Here is a 20,925-nt window from a genome sequence, read left to right on the forward strand (position 1 = left end):
GAGTGTGGAAAATACTTACATGTAGTTTTATATACATTAATAAACTCAGGCTAATGTTAGAAGACTGATCCTTAACGGATGTCGGACCTGTTTTAGAGAAAAGCCTCTGGCCTGCTGTGCGGGGTCCTCCTTCAGTCCCACAAGCTGAGTCCCTAGTAAGTCCCTAGGACTGCAGTCCTGGGTCTGCCTGCTTCTTTTTTTCTGTCTCTGGACACTTACTTCCTTGCTCAACTGAATGGCAGGGCTGGGTCTTTCTGAGAGGGCCAAGGGTTGCCTGCTCCTGTGGACACTGTCCCTCCCTCCAGGCTCCTGCACCCAAGCCCGCCCTCCCCCAAGCTGTCCCCTCCCTCTCTCCTCAGTTGGTTACTCTCCAACAGCAATGGCTCCTCATCCAGTCTGTGCTTCTGGAAGCTTTCTCTTTCACTGTTAAAAAACGGGTGAACTTATGCTTCCTTAATTCCTCCTTGGGATGCCGCTGTTCAACATGGGGCATCTTTTCTGTGGCTGACGGTAGGATGAGATTTTCTGGTGATTGGATCCTCCTGCCAGACTCATCGGTGGGGAAGGCAAAATTCTTTTCATCAGATCTTTGGCTTCCATCTCTAGAAAGAGCCAGTTGCTTGAGTCGTTGTTTTGCTCTTGGTTTTGCCGTAGTTCAAAGGCAGGATCCTTGTTTTAGTCAGCCTTGTTGCTGCTGTGACTAAAGGACTGACCAGAACCCTTGTAGGAGAGGAAAAGTTTTTTGGGGGGCTCACAGTTTCAGAGGTCGCAGTCCCCAGAAGGCCAGGTGCATTCCTGGGGCTTGAGATGAGGCAGAACATCGTGGCTGAGAGGGTGCCAGGGGGAAGCAGCTCAGAGAGACTCCACTCACCAGATACAAAATGTACACCCCAAAGCCACACCCCAATTCCCACCTCCTCCAGCACACCCCACCCACCTCTAGCTAACACTCAGTTAATCCCATCAGGGATTAGTTCACTGATGAGGTTAAAGATGTAACCCAATCATTTCTCCTCTGAACCTTCTTGCATTGTCTCACATATTAGCTTCTGCAGGGGGCGGGGGGGGGGACCACATCTAAACCATAACAATACCCCCCTCTCTCTTTCTCTCTCTTTATTTCACAAAATACATACTGGGACCTGTTGCCTTTATCTTACATTTGGACAAGCACACAAAAGTTGGACATGCCTTCTTCAAATCCTAAATTTTATGTATTCCGGCATAGGATTAAGTAGATTACATTTTTATTTCCTCCTTTGAAATGTTGCTTCTAATGAATGAGGAGATTTAACCAGGAATAGATTTTTAGGGCCAGTGGGATACCAAGCAAGCAAAGAAGATTCCTAGGTAAAATAGATACTCTTATTATTGGAAATACAGTTGAGTTATTTGACATTTATAATTGAGACTCTGGCTGCTTCCAAGATTTGAAGTGGCTTACAATATATCAGGCAGGTGGAGGAGTGGGAGGCAGGGTGGGATTCTGAATGGCTGTGGGAGATAAGCAAATTCAGCCACAGCAATTATTGGGCACCTTTGGCTTACAAAGACACTAAACTTTCCGCCCTGAGTGAATGCTGCTGCTGTTTGGATATGTGGCCCTCAGAAGCCTACCTGTGAAAGGTTGGGTTCCTAGTTTGATGCCATTATGTGGTGGTGGAACCTTTAAGAGATAGCCCCTAGAGGGAGTTTTGAGGTCATGGAGATTTTGTCCTAAAGGGCACTGTGAGGTGCTGGTCTCTTTCTGTCTTTCTTCTTATTTTCTGGCATGATATGTTGTTTCACCACAGGCCCAAAGCACTGGAACCAACGGATCATGAACATTTCCTCTAAAATAAGCCTTTCCTCTTTTTAAGCTGATTAATCTCATACTGTTTGTCACAGTAATAGAAAGCAGACCAACACACTTGCCCAGGTAAGTTCTTGAACTTCTAGAGTTCAGTTGCAATGGTCCTCAGCTTAGACAAACTGGATTTTTAGATATCCAGACATGAAAGAGTTTTTGTTTTATGGCCCAAAGCCCTCACATTTGTATTGCTGTGTGTGCTTTTGCATTCTAACCTTTATTTTAGTGCGTAATTTTCTAGTTATATAATTTGTGCCTGTTGTTATATAATTTATTGTTATATAATCTGTTCTGTCATTCTGTCCTAATAGGATAATCCTCATGGATATCCTAAAATCAGGGATCAGCACTTCCACTGGCACCTGCTGCAGAAGAGCATGTTTTTGAAGGCATGCCTGAGCTCTGGGCTCCGGAAGGCGTAGATGAGGGGGTCGATGACCGCGTTGCACATGATCAGCATGCCGTTCACCTGGAAGAGAGACATGTAGCAGGCACAGTAGGGGTTGTTTGGGCAGAATGTCATTAAGAGGATGTGGAGGACAAAGGGCGCCCAACAGAAGATGAAGACTCCCAGCAGAATGGTCAGCGTGAGGGCCCCCTTCATGTTGGTCCTGGGAATCCTGGAGATCTTCCTGGCGTGGGAGCGGGCCAGCAGGAACATGTGCACGTAGAGGCCCAGGATGAAGAGCAGCATCAGGGGGAACAGGGAGGCGAAGGTGAGCACCGTGGGGACGTGGTGGGAGAAGATGACCATGGTGATGCCGCTCCCCGTGCAGAAGGTCCAGACGACCCCCAGGATGACCACGGTGCGGCGCATGGTCATGATGCTGTGGTACTGCAGGGCGTGGAAGATGGTGAGGTAGCGGTCGGCCGCAATGACGGACAGGCTGGAGATGGAGCCGAGCAGGGAGAGGACGAACAGGGAGTCGATGATGTCATCCGCGGTGGTTTCAAAAGTGCCGCGTGGCTCGAGGTACCCCGTGTTCCTGAACATGATCAGGATGTTTTCCAAGATCTTATACAGGCTGCCCAGCATGTCAGAAACGGCCAAGCTGCAGATGAAGAGGTACATGGGGGACTGGAGGTTCTTATTCCTGATCACGGCCAGAAGGACCAGCAGGTTCTCCAAAACCCCCACGATGGAGATGGTGAAGAACACCTCCTCTGGCAGCACCACGTGAGGACAGTCTGAATTGTTCCTGGCGCTGTCGTTGGTGGGTCCGTGTACATTGATGAGGGGCTTCATTTCTCCTGCTTGTGGGGAGCACAGGGATGTTTTCTGGATGTCGCAGAAAACCCCACTCTTTCTTTAGACTGTTTTCTTCTTCGTGGCTCTTGCTAGAGATCTGAGGTTGAAACCACTTGACTACCTACAAAAGAACATAAAGAAATATCCACTGAAGGATGGACTACAGAACAAGACCCAGGCACATCCACTGTAGGGAAACTCTTTTACCAAATATCGGAAATATTTTTAGTGGGATTTTGAGCCCTGAGATAATAGTAAAGATCACTCTTTGTCATCTTTCCCTCCCTGTCCTTGTGAATGCCTCTGAGTGTGACAGAGTTGGGTGAACCCCAATGGCACCCTTGAAAGAGAGGTTAAGGAACCATAGGCATTTAGTCTGTTTTCTCAGCTTTTTCAACACTGTGACCAAAAGGCCAGTCAACACAGAGGAAGAAAACTTTATTTGGGGCTCACGGTTTCCGAGGTCTGAGACCATGGATGGCTGACTCCATGGCTCCGGGCCCAAGGTGAGGCAGAGCATCATGGCGGAGCAAAGCAGCTCAGGACATGGCATCAGGAAGCAGAGAGAGCTCTGCTCACCAGGAAAAAAGAGGAAACCCCAAGGCACACCCCAGTGACCCACCTCCTCCAGCCACACCCTACCTGCCTTCAGTTACCACCCAGTCAATCAGCCTCAGTGGATTAATCTACTCTCTTTCTGGCTCACCGCTGCCCCACAACTTGTGGCATGACTCAGAGGTGCCGATGCCCGTGTGATGTGTCATTCCTTCTGTTTCAAAGACTTCTAGGAGTGGTACTTCTGAGCCTCCTAATATTTTTCAAAGTGTCTGTGGGTTGGAGTTGAATTGTGGCTGGAGAAACATCCAGTTTCCCTCAGGCAGAGAAAACCAGTGACGTCGGTTGGTAGGCCTCTCCTGGTGAGGGATGTGGAACTTCAACTGGTTCAGTCTCCAGATGGTGGTGTTGATGGCTGAACACGGGTGGTTTCAGGGCGTGTTTTGAATTCACTCCTGGAGAGTGTAGCTTTGGATCCAAAGCCAGCTGGGAGCTCAGCACTGTCTAACACTAAGGATTTTCCTGGAAAAGAACTGGTCCCCTGGTAAAGATGGGCAGAGGTCAAAGCATTAGGGGGCAGTTCCTGAGCTAAGGAGGTAGATGATTAGGGAAGGACTAGCTGGGCAGACAGCAGCTGCTGGTAGTGTTCTGCCGAGGGGCCTCCTCCTGCCTGACTGTTTGAGCAGAGCTGGTCTTTCTCGCCTTCAGACTAGACTTGACACACGCTTTCCTTGGGTCGCGAGTCCTGCAGCTTTCAGACTGGAGCTGCCTCGGCTCTCCTGGGCCTCCAGCGTGGTGACGCAGATGTTGCGATTAGCTTCCCCAATTGTGTGAGCCAGTTCCTTGCAATGACTCTCTTTATGTGTTTTCAGCTACAGCTTGTGCAAAGGCTGTGCTCAGCATGCACCACCTATGCTGTCTCTGTTTGGACAGACACTCCCATCTTGGAATTCATTAACTATGAACCCATTTGATGGGAAAGTTGGTAAAGAGGAAAACAAAGGAGAGATTTTGGCACTTGGAAACAGGTGATTTGGAAACCCAGCTTTAGTCCCTGTGCACTGCTGATCTCCAGCTGCCAATTCTATACGTCCGTGGAAGGGTCCCAAACCCGACAGAAATGAGCATGACCATGGGGTCCACCATCAATAGGCCATCAGCCAACCACCATTTCTGTTGTCAATTTGGAGGCTGGGGATGGTGTGCAGCCCCGTTCTTGGTTGAAGGGGGTAGTGACACCAACTGGTAGCCTCTGTGAATGCCTATTATGTGCTGGGACCATTCTAAGGCTGCACATGTTTAACTAATTAGTCCTCAGGACTCCACGAGGTAGGTGTTATTCCAGATGGATGGTTGAGGAAGACCTCCCAGAGAGGCGAGGTCAACAGTGTGCTAAGCAGAGTCCTTCTCTCAACTGCCACACCACTGCCCTCTGAGTAACAAGGGGGCAACTGAGACATATACACAAGAGACCAGACAAAGCCTCCCCACCCCAGTCCAAACTGCAACAAAAATTGACATGTGTAATTTCCTTCTTGACCCAGTGCCGTCCTTATTGTGAGGCAGGATTGGTGAATTCTATCATATGGCGAAATCCCTGTTTTCCCCACTTAGGTGTTGCCTGCAGAAGGCATTAAGTGACAACTCGAATTGTTCTAATTTTGCCATGATGCTGTGTTAACAGGTGTTATATTTTGGATGTGAGGTGTCCCCCAGAAGCTCACGTGTGAGACAATGCAAGAAGGCTTGGAGGTGAAATGACTGGGTTGAGAGTCTTAACCTAATCAACGCATCAATCCCTGGTAGGGATGAACTGAGTGGTGACTGCAGGCAGGGTGTGGCTAGAGGAGGGGTCATGGGGGCGTGGCTTTGGGCATATATTTTGTCCCAGGGTGAGGGGAGTCTCTCTCTCTGCTTGCTGGTGGCCATGTCCTGAGTCACTTCTCTCCACCACACCTTTCCACACCTTTCCAGCACAGAGCAATGGGGCCAGCCGTCTATGGACTGAGACCTCTGAATAAGCACCCAAATAAACTTGTCCTTCTCTAAAATTGTTTTTGTTGGGTCCTCTGATCAGAACAGGGACAAACCTGACTGAAACAACTGGCTCAGTGATCTGATACTGCAAGTGGAAGTGTCCTTGCCTTAAAACCTGCCCCTGCTGACCCTGTGGAGTGTCCGGCTCTCGCCCCCCCAGATGCTCACGCTATTCGCACATGTGCTTTTTTTGTGTCTTGAAACCCAGTTCCTGAATACTTTTGCTCCTTTCTGGCTTTGCAGTTTCCTGGGCAATAAATATTCCCCCTACAAATCCTGCCCAATGTTCTACTTAAAAAAAAAATGGGCCAGAACCCAACCTCTGCTAACCCCTGGTCTCTTCCACTGTGATCTTTCCTGCTACAAAACATTGTATCAATGTGATACATTTATAGTCATATTCTCTATTTAGGGTCCAGAAATTTACTCAGTTTAGAAACACTGTGTCTGTAAATTTGTTTTATTTTAATTTGGCAGAGCCACAGGATATTATGGATGCTCAAATACTGATAAGAGACTATCCAAGTTTAATACTCTTACAATAAAAGAGGCCAAGATAAACTCTTCATCATAGTAGGACAATCTAATGGGGGTTCAAAAATTTTGATTACTTCTTTTTTAAAAAACAATGAATTTTGTGAACTTAAAAAGCAAGACATCATTAATCGATCACTGGGTATTTAGTAGAAAATGAAAAAACTCAGCTGTGTTCTTTGTCAGCTGCCTGACAAAATGTTAGGACAAGGTTAGTTGATACAAGTTAATAACTGGCAGACTTATATTCCTTGCAATAATAGCTTTCTTTACAAACATTAGTTTTTGTTTTTACACTTTTTTTTTGTATATTAGTGCACTTTGGTTACACATATAGTTGGGTTCCTTTTGACAAAGTCATATGCGTGGAACATGATTCACTCCATTCCAGCCCCCAGTGGTCACTTCTCCTCCCCTCTTCCCTCCCCTAGTCTCCTTCCTCTGCCTGCTGGTCTTCCTTTTACTCTTCCTTTTGCTTTATTTATTTTTGATTGGTACTTTATAGATATACATAAAGGTGGATTCCTTGTGGTATTTGTATGTGCACATAAGGGATTTTGTTAAATTCATTCTGCATTTCCTCCCTTTTCTCATCCTCCCTCCCTCTCTCTCTTCCTCTACTCCACTGATCTTCCCTATGTTTTTGTGATTCCTGTCCCCATTTCCCCCTTATTTTGCTCTAGCTTTTGCATATGAGAGAAAATATTGCACCCTTGACTTTCTGAGACTGGTTTATTTCACTTAGCACAATGTTCTCCAGCTCCACCCATTCACAGCAAATGCCATAAGTTCATTCTTCTTTATGGCTGAATAAAACTGCATTGGGTATATACATCATATTTTCTTAATCCATTCATCTATTGATGGACATAGGTTCCATAACATAGCTACGGTGAGTTGTGCTGCTACAGACATTGGAATGCATGTGTATCTCTGTAGGAGGCTGATTTTAGTTCTGTTGGATAAATATCAAGGAGATGGATAGCTGGGTTATATAGTGGTTCCATTCCCATTTTGATGGTAGTGGTGGTGGTGGCGGGGGGGGGGGGGGAGTCTTCACGCTGCTTTCCAGAGGTGTTGCACTGATTTCCAGTCCCACCAACAACATGAGTGTACCTTTCTCCCACATCCTCGCCAGCATTTATTATTATTTGTGTCCTTGATAATTTGCACTTAATTTAAAGTGCTTTTCAGAGTACTGTGGACCTATTCTTGAGTGTATTCTGAATGATACACCATGACTTTCCAAATCTCTCTGCAGCAGTCACTCTGCCCAGTGATGATCCCCAGATGCTCTCAGGCAATTGAAACACTTGCTAGAATGAACCAAACCAAGCTTGTTAGAAAATGACACCGGGGTCAACATACTTTATATACAAACAGAGATATGAAAAATTGTGGTATCTATGTGTGATAAGAATTGTAATGCATTCTGCTGTCATTTTTTTAATCAATAAAAAAAAGAAGAAAGAAAGACAAGGGGAAAGAAAATTGAAAAAGAAAAGAAAATGACACCAGTAATTATCAGCTTACAATAAAGACATCTATAAATCAATTTATAGATGAATTGGCAAGTGCTCTCCCTTCCCCTGACTCTGGCTGGTGCCTACCAGCCGGGATCTCACACTCTGGCCTTATCCCAGAGCGAAGTTACTCTGCCCAGATGTTACACACATCCCCTGGGGAGCAGAGGTGGTCACACAAAGTCTGACCGGCCAGGCTACTACGGTTCTGACCTGGTTTACTTTAAAGCTGTGTCTTAAGGGTTTTTTCACCTCTGGGGCCTGGAGGCCAAGCTCCCAGTCTTGAGCTTTCAGCCTCCAAGATCTTGTTTTCTGTTTTGGTGCCGGGGACTGAACCCAGGGCCCTGAACATGTTAAACACACAGTCTGCCACTGAGCTACACCCCACCCCAGCATCCCAGATCTTAGAGGCTCCAACTCCACAGTCTTTCCCTAAGAGGCAGACACGGGAGGGTTAATGGGGTAGGGGGAAAGAGAGAAGTCTTTCACGGCTTTAACATCTGCATTCAGAAGCAAACTTTGCTGATTCATTTGCCCTGCGTGGCAAAGCAGAGAACTGGGGCGATGATACTTGTAGAGAGATGATAGGAAAAAGCCAAAGAAAAGCTTAGGTTTCGGCAGAGTTTGGGGAGATACAAAACCATCAGCTCTAGTGGCATCATGAGGCAAAAGAATGTGGCCCCCAAAACTCAAATGTGTCCCCAAGGGCAGCTTGACCTGGAAGCTGCTCTTTACAAAAGATCTAGGAACACAAACAACTTCAACAGGAGTTTTTTTCTCTTGATTATTGTGTTTGACCAACATTGAAAAATTATGATTTTTATATTTTGTAAAGTTCCTAAAAGGAAAAGAGAAGGCTGTATCTTCTGTTAAACCCTGTGACGTGCTCTACCGTACTATGTCTGTCGTGGGCTGCACGTGGTGTGCCTCATTTTGATCCCTGTGTTAGTTAGCTTTTTGGCACTGGGGTAAAATACCTGAGAAAATCAGTGTAGAGGAGGGAAGATGTATTTTGGCTCAGGATTTCAGAGGTTTCAGTCTAGGGATGGTTGGTTTCAGGGCTTATCTGTGGTGAGGCAGATACAACATGGCGGAAGGGCATGGCCTAGGAAAGCTGTTCACCTCATGGCAGCCCCGAAGTAGAGAGAGGAAGGAGCCAAGGACAAGCTAGAGTCCCCCAGGACACATCCCCAGGGACCCACTTTCTACAATGAGGCCCTACCTGAATTCAGTTTTGACCACCTCCCAATAATCCTATCAGGTTATTAACCCACTCTTAAGATCAGACCCCTCATGATCCCACCATTTCCCCAAGACCCCCTCTGAACACTGCTGCTCTGGGGACCAAACCTTCCACATGGGACTCTCTGGGGGACATTTCAGTCCCAAACCATAACAACACTCTTGTCATTAATATGAGATAATCACATTCTTCCCAAGTCGGAGCTGAGGAGTTGAAGAGAGAGTCCAAGGCACTGCATCACAGGCTTTGAGTTGCACAGTTGGGATTTAAACCAGAGTCTGTCTGGCTCTGGAAATGAAGAGCTGATTCGGGAAATCAGTTCACCTCAGAGCTTCCGTGAGTATCCACCTAATAAGAACTTGTATGGCCTCCAGTAGGAAATGAAAATCAAATATCTCAAAAATCATAAGCTTCTATCTGACCAAATCAGGATGTTTTTCCAACTCTCTCAAGGATTACTGAAGAAATTGAGAGAACGGAAATGCCTGGTTGTCCTCACTGTGATCTAGCTTTTTGGCACTGGGATAAAATACCTCTCTTCACAGCCCTGCTGTGAAGGCCGTGAGCAGAGAGGCCCAGGTGTCCTGGGGACCTGGGCCCCCTTGAGTCTTCGTGGAGATAAGTTAGCCACACGACAGCTTTTCTCTGCAGCTGAAGGCTGTGACCTGTCAGCCTTCTGGAGGTCAGCTGGGTCAGGAACACTGGGCTGTCTGTGGAATGATGAGTGGGCTTTCTCCCAGGCTCTCAGGCTCCCGGTGGGCAGTGCTGTCCTGCAGGTGCAGGAAGAGCCAGTGTTGGCACCGAGCTCCTGGGTCGGGTGCTCTGTGCAGGCTGTCAAGTGTGCCGGGACTGGGGTGGGTGGGGCGTGCACCTGGGTAGAGACCTGGGATGACATTCTGAGAACCAGAGTCCTTCTCTCTGCATGCAGCTGCCACACTGCCTGCCTTCCTTTTCACTAGAAGTATTAACAGTGTTGTCTCATTCTTTGCACAGCTACTACGATCATATGGTCATGTGTCATTTAATGTCATTTAATAACCACATACGGTGGTCACACTTTGAGAAATATGTCAGGGGATTTTGGGCTACCATGTCCCTAGGGTGCAGGAATTTTCGATTCTATTATATAATCTTATGGGACTACTGTCATTTATGCCGTCTGTTGTTGACTGAAACGTTGTGTGCCTGCCTGTGTTTACATGGAGGTATGTGTATGTGCGTGAGGTGCCTGGCTGTGTGTATGTATGGATATGTGTGTGCATGTGTGTGCACGGGTGTGTGGTGCAGGACTGCAGATTTGTATGAACAGTAAAACGTTTCCCTCCTGATCTTTAATCCCACAGGCCCACTACCACCATGACACAGGTTCCCATCTTCTTCTGGAGTCTCTACGCCTTTCCAAGTAAATATGATATACACACCTTCTCCCTGTTGTTACTTAGGGTCTCCAGAAAGCCAATGCCAATGGCATTAAAAAGGCCAAGGATGAAGAAGCTGCAGGCAGAGGGGCGTCTGGCCTCAGGGCGAAAGGAGAGAAAGGAAGGTTGAGTGGTTCTAGGCTGCAGCTCAGATCTAGGAAAGTTGTGACCTGCCAAAGCTGCCCTGTGGAGGAATCTGATGTCTTCTAGGAACAGATGGGGCTGGTAGAACTGCTGGGCTGTGTCATGGGCTGGGGCAGCCTGGGGGAAACGGCCTTGGCATGGATGTGGTGGGAGACAGAGGTCAGAGGAGAGCTGAACGCTCACTTAACTCTGATCCTAATGCAGGAGATCCAAGCAGCTCATTCCATGGAGACCAGACCTCCACCCAGTCTGGATTCCAAAAGTAGCGTATTATACATTGTGTTCTGTACTTTGTTCTTATCTTGGAGACTTTTCCGAACAGTAGGTAAATGGCTTTCTCTTTCTTTCCCCCTCCTTCCCTTTCTCTCCCTCCTGCTGTCCCCCTCCTTTCTCTCCCACCCTCTCTCTCTTTCTACCACTACATGGTGCTCCACTGTAAAGATCTATCCTAAGTTATTAAATCTTTTCTTGCGTTGATAGTTATTTGGGTTTTTTTCCAATATTTTGCTGTATGAAAGTGCCATGATGCACAATCATCTAAGTACACCCAAGGTCTTGTGCGTACCAGGGAAGTGCCCTGGGCCACAGCCCCTATCCTGGGCCTGTTGAGTGAACACGTGCATGCACTGGCAGTTTTGACAACTCCTGCCTTCCCTAGGACCTGTGCCACTTCACGTCCTCCTTGGTATGTTCTAGAGGGCTGCTTCCCCCCAAAGTCTCCTTAGTGCAGCATGCCATCAAACTTGGATTATGACCAAGGAAACACCTGGCAGGAGTTTGACCATCAGTTTTGGTCTGTGCACAAGCCATGAGCTCTGTTCTCCCCTGTCTTGTGGCTCTGAGATCAAGATGAGCACTTGAAGGCAGGTGCAAGGCATCTCAGCCTTTCGGGCCTCAGCTTCCTGCTCTGTGCCAGTGGCCACCAGACCTGTCCCGCTTCAGCACGTGGTTGAGGGAAAGCATCCTGCATGTCCTCTTTGTGTCTGACCTCTCTGTGTAACTAACTGATTCGTGTCCTCTGTCTTGGTTTGGAACTCAAAGAGAAAAGGCAAAGAGTGGAAAAGTTGAGCAGCAAGATATACTACAGCAGACCTAATAAAAGAGACGAAAAATAGGAAACAATAATAAAATAAAATAAAATAAAAATAAAAATAATGCAGAGGGCCAGGTTTTTACATAAGTGAAAAGTAACCACATGGTAGACTTTGTCTTGGGTGGACCAGAGTCTCAGCTGGATCTGGGGCTACCTGGCACAGTAGAAGGTGGGCGCTGGGCCCGGGGCTCTCATGACTGCCTCCTGAGAGCTCATTGACTCTGTATGTCTTTAACTATTACTACTGTACCTTTTAACCATTACTCTGGTTGTAGGTCAGTTGAAGCTCATCTAACTGCTGAAAGCCACTCTTTGGAAGGGGAAGAGTTATTTCGACTTTCACTAGAAGTTAATGGCTTTGATAGAAATTTCAACAATGGAGGGGGTGAAGAAGGGGCGAGGGGTGGGCTGGGAGATGTGGCTCTGTCCAGACACAGTTTCTATGCTGTCACTCCCTGCAGGGACACCTGAGGCCTGCCAGCTTGCCCCTTCACCCCTGGATGTCTGACTTGAATAGAGTAGAATAGTTTGAAGGACTTGTAACAACAGTGATTGAACAAACTGAAAAGATGCCTGTGTGCATCATGAGGCACTTCATAAGAGATCTCAATCTTCACCCCATGAGAAGCCTAATAGCCTCCCCTCCAGGAACCCCCCATCAGTGTCCAAGTCTACTTCTGGCCTTTAATGGATGCTTTTTAGATAGGAAAACGATTGATGGCTGTGAATTGGTGTGTGAAGGCTTCCTTCCTCCTGCTGTTTCTTTGGTCTTATTCTGTATGGCCTTCTGGAGTTGATGTTTTTGTGGGATGGCCGGAGGGCCCCAAAGCAAGCCTGCATATCGACTGTTCTCCACTGTGCTGAGTGGGGTGGGTGGTGGAGTCCAATTTGGAAGAGCACTAGTATGGGCAGGAAAGTCAGGGGAGTGATTTCCTACCATAGCGCCTTTTGCCTTCTTAGAATTGACTGCAGTGAAGAGCTTCGGCTGTGCAGCTCATGGATCTGTGTATTTCACGGGCATATTCATATTTACATACAGCAGCTGAACTGAGTAGTGGAAGTTAAGGGGCATTGGAGACAAGGCAGGCATGTTCCCGAGAATTTTTTCACTAAGGGATTTTTTTCTTGTCTTTCTCACCACATTAAAAAACCCATCATGTTAATTTCTACAGCTTTTGCTTCCCTTTCAAAGTATAATAATTTCAACTAGTGTCACCGGTCACCTGTGGTGGGTTTCATATTTTTATTTACTTAGGTTTTGACATAAATGCATTGCCTTGCCGGCTAGAGCAAACTCAAGTGAAACTACTCAAAAAAGAGAAAATTTAAAATTTCTGCATACAACTAAATGGGTACTGATTTTCCTCAAATGATATTGAACCATGCAAATGAAGATAGAAGACTGAAACGCAGAAGGTGAGCTGCGTCTAGGGGTCTTGAGGTCTGCTGGCTTGTCTGACTGTGTCAGAGAAGGGACTCCTTTTCTGGGAAAGGAACTGGTGATCTCCTAGGGACAGAGTTGCTCGTTGGAAGGATTACCTGAAAGATGTTAAATCTAGTCCCAGCCACCAGACCCTGTGATGGTTAGTCTCTGGGAGCGTTTGTAGTTTTAGTTATGATAAGCCATTGTGATATATCATTATGACTGCTTATTAATTTCTCTTTAAAAAGTTTCTAATATTGGAAATAGTTCAGTATTCTTGGAAGAGAAATCTAAGAAACAGGCAAATGATGTGTGTGTGTATGTGTGTGTGTGTGTGTGTGTGTATGCACATACGATAGACAGAGAAATAATGTATTAAGACATTTGACGGGCTGGGGATGTGGCTCAAGTGGTAGCGCACTCACCTGGCATGTGCACGGCACTGGGTTCGATCCTCAGCACCACATACAAATAAAGATTTTGTGTCCACCGGAAACTAAAAAATAAATATTAAAAAATTCTCTCTCTCTCTCTTTAAAATATATATATAAAAAGACATTTGACCTCAGGAAACAGGTAGCCTTCTGGGCATTACTAGAGAGTCCCACATCTAATTTATCCTATAAATACAAAAGTTTTTTTATGAAAATTAATTTTTGTGTTGATCTAATAGAAACAAGTTGAAATCAAGAAAGCAATCAAAGAATAGGTACTCTTAAACTTTGCCATCTTCATATACATGTAGAGATAGAGGTTACTCTTTCTTTCTTTTCTTTTTTTTTTTTTTTTTTTTGGTATCAGGGATTGAACCCAGGGGCACTTAACCACTGAGCCCACATCACCATTCTATTTTATTTTTTTATTTTGAGACAGGGTCTCACTAAGTTACTTAAGGCCTCGCTTAAGTTGCTGAGGCTGGCTTTGAACTCACCATCTTCCTGCCTCAGTCTCCCCAACTGCTCGGATTAAAGGCATGTGCCACCATGTCCAGCCCAGTGATTCTTAATTCATAATGTTCTTACTTTATTTTGAAGGGAAGTCACCACACATAGCTCCTGCTTGAATGGTACAGCATTAGGTCTACCTCCCTGAGGGTGGAATAGCTCCAATAAGCAATTTGGAATTCTCCTGCATGAGAGATTATCTGTCTTCCCCCATTTGTTTATTTGTTGGATCATTTGTTTATGTCATGATGGATGCACAGATGGAAGGACGTGTATGGGTTTCTTGCATACAATATCATTTTATATAAGGGACTGGACTTCTGTGATTTTTGCTCTCTGTAGGGATTCCTGGAACTTCTCCCCTTGCCCCTCAGTAGACACGGAGGGACGATTCTGATTTCTTAGGATAAGACCTCCCACAAATCCTTAGATGTGAGTACTAGCTTATTCACTGCCACAGTCCCTTTCTGTCCCATCCCTGAAGCAGCTCCAAATTTCCCCTCTTTTGAAAAAGCATGAAATATTTTGTAACTGGTTCAGTTACATCAAAGGACTATATGAACATCTGTCTTGTTCTTCCAGAGAAAGCATTTCAAGCTTACTTCATTTCTCTGGATGAGCACCAAAGCTTCCTTGCCTTACCTGGTTGCAGTCCTCACTACCCAAGTGGCAGCATGAACCAGCCCCACGGGGCATCAGGGTGCCCTGAGTACTGTGGGCAGCTATGACTTCCGGGTCATGCTCTGGAGTGTCCAGGAAGTGATGGTCACTACTTTGCACTCTCCCTGTGGGCTCTCAGTCCTGGAGGGTGGGGGTGCTAACACGGGGCATGTGGGGGTGGGTGCATCGAGAGGAAGAGAAGGGAAGCTTTCAATTCTTTGATCAAATTGGCAAACATTGAAAACATTTTGGAGTATCTTTAGGATCCAATTTTAGGTTATGTGTCATTGGGAATCAGAAAGATATAGGAAGCACGGTACTGTCCTTGTCCTCTCAGGTCTGGCTAAGGAGAGGTGACAGGCACATCTGGGAAGAACACAGGTGATTGCTAGTTGGAGAACTGTCTACTACCTCCGGGTGATGAGGGGGCTTCCAGCTTTCAAGAGAATGATATTCTTCTTCAATACTCTAGTGAAATAGAGTGGTAGGGCTAGTCCTCGTTCGCCTCCTACCATTACAAATTGAGGCTCGGAGAGGTTAAGTAGCTGGCCAGGGTCACCCAGCTGCTAGGTCTGCCTAGCTGCAGGCTTCCATCCCCTGCTGTTCACAGCAGCCCCATCCGCTGAGCATTCACCAGCAGGAGAAGCAGGATTTCAGTCCACTGGCCCAGCTCTGAAGCCTGTGTGGGTTAAGAGGGGGCTGTTTGGGCACAGAGCTATGGAAGGAGCTGGAACTGAGGGGCTGGGACCCTGAGGCTGTTTTGGTGCAAAAGAATAAAGTAAAATAATAGCCTCATAAGAGTTATGGTCATTATGAATCAATTCTCTGTTGAAAGAAGTCCAACCCGGGATGAATTTCTAGTGGCTTTACTGCTTCCTTTGCTAGTTACCAGCTCCTGTCAACTTTTTTTGATCTTACAGAAAAGACATTTATGGCTCCAAGGACCCGCGGTGCATGTGCGCTCACCCAGGAAGCCTGAATCCGGGGGGCTGCTCGGCCTTGGGGGGATCCCGCGCAGAGGCCCCCACGCAGGCCTGGGAGGGCGCCTCCTTCAGGCGGCAGGTAGAGGAACCCACCGCAGATCGGTAGGCTGGACAACCCTTCAGAGCACGCAGCTTACCCTAAACTTCTGGCTTGACATCACAAGGAGATGGGGAATTAGGAAGGAAGGAGAAGGGGCAAATAAAGGTCGCGATAAGCGGCAGCCCCTCCAGGATGCTAAGAGGTGCGGAGGGCGGAGGCTCCCTCCAGGTCGCCCACGGAGGAAGTTCCCGGTGGGTAGCCCCTCCCCTCGCGCCCCTTCTCCCGACCTTGACCTTGGCCAACTGGAAGCTCCACCGCCCCTCAGCACCCGCCTGCCCGGGGTCTCCGCCCTGACCTCGGCCGCCTGCCCGGGCTTAGCAGCTTCGCCAGCACTTGCTGGCTCCACGTTTTGCCCCCAGAACTGCCCACCACGCAGGGCTCCGCGTCTTCCACGAGCTGCTGGCCTTTTGCTTAACGCAGGCGTGTGCGGAGTTGAGCACGCACTTTAAAACCAGATTAAAATGTACATTCTAACACTCTGCCTCATCACAGCCAGGATAAAAACGTAGTTTTCAGATGCGATTGCACCCTTTCCTGCACCAGCCTTTCCCATCTGTCCCCTCTGACACCCCAGGTCCCTGTTCCCTTCTCCTCCAGAGTCTCGCTGTCCCTCTGCACAGCACCTTCCGCACTTCCGAGGCTCAGCCCTTGCTTGGCCTCAGCGCAAACTTCCCTAAACTGCCTCCCCTGTCCCAAAGAGTTCATGCTGGGTTTCCGTGCATGGCCCTCTAGCCCTTGGTCCTTGTATCTAGGATGGCATCACTGGCATTGGAACACTCGTGGAAGGATTCTGATTTCTTAGGATAAGACCTGCCCCCTCCAAGGGGTTACCCAGAGCAGAGAATCTGGCCAGGGGCAATTATTTTTGTGCAAGGAATGAAAAGGAAGGCTGTCTGCACTGGGTAGAAAGATCTCATTAAAAGGTAACGAGGCATGGAATATTTAGGTGAAAATCTACCCTCAAAAATTGATGAGATGACTAGATGGTTTTTTAAGAAAGGGAAGCACTGCCTTAAGGCTGAGAGAGGACTGTTTGCTGCTGGAGCAAACCTGTTTCTCTACCAGCAGATCCAGCATCCACCAAACTGCAAAGCTGCTGGAAGGAAACTCCCCTCCTTCCTGCCATCTCCACCCCCACTTCCAGAGCAGGGTTCCAAAAGGCAGAGTGAGGGCTCCCATCTCTCTGCTCCCTCACATACCTAGCCCTCACCCAGGAGTCGGTGCCACGTGGTCTCAGCGGGGTACAGGTGTATGTCCTCAGCTCCTGTGATTTCTGGATAATGCATGTCCCCATAGCCAGATAAGCAAAGATAGTGGCCTTTGAAGTTTGCAGTGACTGTACTCTTCCCGGGTGGTGGACACTTTGGAGGAGTGGGTGAAATTATAGATATTTAATCCTTATTGACCCCACACCCACCTTGCTGCCAGGAAGTCAGAGGACTACAGAACAAATGAGAAAGGCATAGAAAGCGTCCATTGCCTGGAACATGTCACATATACATTCCATGGTAGAGTTGCTCAGACACTAATGCTAGAGCTGCAGGGAGCCAGTTACCTACCAGAGGCCCTGGACCTCAGGCAGCAAAACCCCTGTGTTCTTAAACACAGAAACGTGAATTAGCAGAAAGGTTGATTTCAGGAAGGGGTGAAAGACACATGATTTTTTTTTTTTTTTTTTTTTTTTTACTCCTTATTCCATTGAGAAAAACTGGCTGTAGTCTTTGAATAGAGTTTGGATGCTAATGTAAAGACTAATATAGAAGCTGATAAATTCATTAGTAGGGAAAATTGCTTTAGCTAGACAAAAATGCCATAGACATTTTGTTATAGTTTAATTAGGAAAATAATGTATTCCTTCAGGCTAGATAAAAGGCCATAATTAAAAAGATGAGCTATTAGGAGGAATTCTGATTATAACCTTTTTTTCAAATTTGTTCCTAGCTTCTCTATTCATGGTCCAAAAGCACTTAAGAAGCTGAGAAATTAGTAGAAAATGTACTTACCTTCGGCTCTGCCGCAGGAACTTTCTGGCCAAGATGACTGAGGGCAAATGAGCTTTGAAGAGAAGCAAGCAGTGGGCCTTGGACCAGAAAGGACCGGAACATATGCATCACTGGGAGAGACAGTTAGTTGTTATCATAACCTTGGACAAATGTCATAGGGAATGAGCTGCATGTTTCTGGTAACGTGGAGTTGGAGAAGTGAAAAGCCACTGTCTGAATAAGACATGGCTTTCCTGGATTCAGTCAGGCAAGGCTCTAGTCTAATGATTCTGACAACGTCCATGGCAAATCATGCAGCTGTAATCTTGTTCTTTTCTAAATGTCATTTTAGGGTTGCTTTTAGTTTTAGAATGAAAGAATTAAATAAACTGGGGTTTTGAGAAAATTATCTGGGGAGAATTTGTTTTAAAATTGCCAGCAAACTTCTCAAGACATTTTGTGAACATTTGGTTCATTAATTTCATTGAGAAGGAAATAATCCTATTATTCATATTTCATGAGACCAAACAATGAGACCGAGGGAGTCATGTGTTCAAAGGCACGTAACAACCCTTAGGCCAAAAGCCCATAACCTTCATGTCCTGCCAGTTTTCTCTCTAGAAATGTCATTTAAACCGCCGTCAATAGTTCCATCATTCAAAGAAAAATTTTAGTTTTGGGGTATGATGGGAAGGGCCCACTGTTGGAATCAGTCATCCAACCTTAATTTTTCTTTCTTTCTTTTTTTTTTTTATGCTGGAAATCATGGCCCCACCCATGGTAAGAACCTGCTCTACCCCAGGGATACACCTCCAGCCCAACCTGAAGGTTTAAATGTACCATGGGCCAAGTTCGGGGATAGATTTGGGTCTTTGGTGCTGAAGCCAAACCAGTGGCTATTTCTGAAAACATGAGCTCCAGCCCAAGCTAAAAAATGTTCACATGTGGGTGGTCTGCAAAAGACTGAGGGCAGAGGTCTGTGTTCAGTTTGTCAGGAAGATAAATAGTTTTATACAGTGACTTTCCCTGGCCTTGCCTGAGCCAAGCATGTTCTGCCAGAGCTCCTGGACCTGGGTCATCCTAGGTTTCTGAGTACATTTATAAGGTCCATCAATCTGCCCTGCAACTTGAAATAGGTCTTATGGGGCTCTTTCCCCTTACAGAGCCAGAGAGAAAGGGTGGGGGTGGAGGAGAAGGAAGAGGAAATTTATATGAAAGTTCTGAGACTGTGCCTTCAGAAAGCTACCTTGTATTACCTAGAGAGGCAGAATCAACTCATCCTCAACCCTCATATTAACATCATTCCGAGGACCTTAGTCAAAGATCTGCAGGTCTGATGAGTAGTTATGAAAATTGGGGTCAGGACCCACGGAGTGGGAATCCATTAGCAGGATGACAGAGGGTATTTTCTGGAAAGGCAAGCTCAGAGACTTCCCTCTGTGTGGAGCCCTGGACAGTTCTGTTTAGGAGAGACAGAAAGATTTCAGGCAGGGGAAGTTTGCCTGAGGGTTTGGCTAAGCCTCACAGAACAGCTTTTGCTAATTTAGTTCTTCCTTTTCTTTTTGGCTCAGATCCCTCCAGTTTTGCAAGATAAGAATGCAGCAATCTCTCGGAAGAGTAGAAATGACATAAAACTTTAGAGCTACAGCAGTTTTCTGGATCTCTTTTTCTTCTTGTAAAGTAGGCTGTTAAGAGGATGAGTTGGGATCAGGTTTGGGACGACTTCCAGGGACCCGTGAACTTGCACACCAAGACCTGGCTTCTCATTATAAATGGTGCTGAAAGGTTATTGATGTAGTGGTCATTTAGAAAGAGATGCCTAGTTGTAGGGGAATTCATTCAGCTCCTGAGCATTTAAAAGCAAATTGTAAGGTGAAGTGTTGGTAGATAAATTCTATGATGGATGTTACAACTGCATCACATTCCATGTCTCCATTATGGAAAAGCCAAAGGGGCAGAGGTGAAGGGGAAATGGAGGAGGAGGGTCACAGCAGGGGCCTGGGAGAGGAAATGGGGAACAGGAAGGGGAAAGGGGGACAGACAGGGCTAAGGATCTGTTTCTCAGGTTGGAGGGGCTGTGCTTTTTTTTTGTACAAGGGATTGAACCTAGAGGTGCTTAACCACTGAGTCACATCCTCAACCATTTTTGTATTTTATTTAGAGATAACTGTTTAGACTGACTTTGAACTCATTATCCTCCTGCTTCAGACTCCTGAGCTGCTGGGTTTATAGGCGTGGGCCACTGCCAACAGCCGCCATGCCATTTTGACAACATGGAGTTGTGTCATAAGCTGGGGTGGGGTTGATCCTTTAGCAGGCACAAGTTCTTAAGAAGTTAAGCAGCTTTGCCCCAGAATCGAAACTTTGGAGCCTCTAGATAAAATGACTCCCAACCTTAAATGGTGACTCTGATGCCAACATGCTTTGATGCCAATAATGCTGGTGAAGCAATAAGAATAATCTACGTAGTACTTCCTATGTACCAGCCACGAGTGTTGTTCTGAGTGTCTCAGACATTTTGATATTTAATCTTCACCGCTTGTGTGTGACATAATTGTATTGACCCCTTTTACAAGGAGGCAGAGGCCACCGTAAGCATTTGAGATTGTATTCTAAGGATGAAGAAAAGCCACCAAGGTTTTAGAATGGGACTGTGTGGCCTGATTTCAGTTTTGAAGGCACCCCTGGACTGCCTCATGGAGAAGAGGGGAGACAGGGACCGTGGAGTAAGTGGAAGCCTGGAGATGCTGGAGGAGGGAATGGGAGTGAGAGGGTGGAGTGGGAGACATAGGTACACCTTTTTAAATTCAAATTTAACTTTTAAATAAAAAATTGTGTATATTTAATGAAAGTTAAGCAAGGAACCAGGAGATGGGCAAGTGAGAAATGGAAGATGGAGCCCAGGCAGAGATACACACAGAGTTTATGTGTCAGAGCTGACAAATAAAGGCCATCTCTCTATAGGGGAGAGAGGCAACACAGGCGTGGGGTTGAGATATTTATGGGGGAGGCTCCTGGATTAGAGCCAGCGGGTCCTAATGTGGGCAGTTAAGGGTTGGGTTGGTATAAGGGAGTGGTGAGCCCTTCTCAGAAAGGCCCTTGAGTGGTGTCGTGAGGGGGCAAAATTGCAACGTATGCAGTCGAGGGGAGAAATAAAGAATGTCCACACGCTTCTGCCCCTTTCAATG

The 20,925-nt window shown here is 46.5% G+C and overlaps 1 protein-coding gene across 1 annotated transcript; it reads right to left on the bottom strand.

Moving 5' to 3' along the window:
- Window positions 1–2,192: 2,192 nt before the first annotated feature.
- Mc2r (melanocortin 2 receptor) lies at window positions 2,193–3,095 on the bottom strand. Its single transcript, XM_027955842.2, has one exon. It carries the CDS (start codon window positions 3,093–3,095, stop codon window positions 2,193–2,195), a length of 903 nt encoding a protein of 300 aa, XP_027811643.2.
- Between the last annotated feature and the right edge of the window lie 17,830 nt (window positions 3,096–20,925).

Source organism: Marmota flaviventris, chromosome 16 (genome assembly GCF_047511675.1).
Source record: "Marmota flaviventris isolate mMarFla1 chromosome 16, mMarFla1.hap1, whole genome shotgun sequence".
In the NCBI taxonomy this organism is placed as follows: Eukaryota; Metazoa; Chordata; class Mammalia; order Rodentia; family Sciuridae; genus Marmota; species Marmota flaviventris.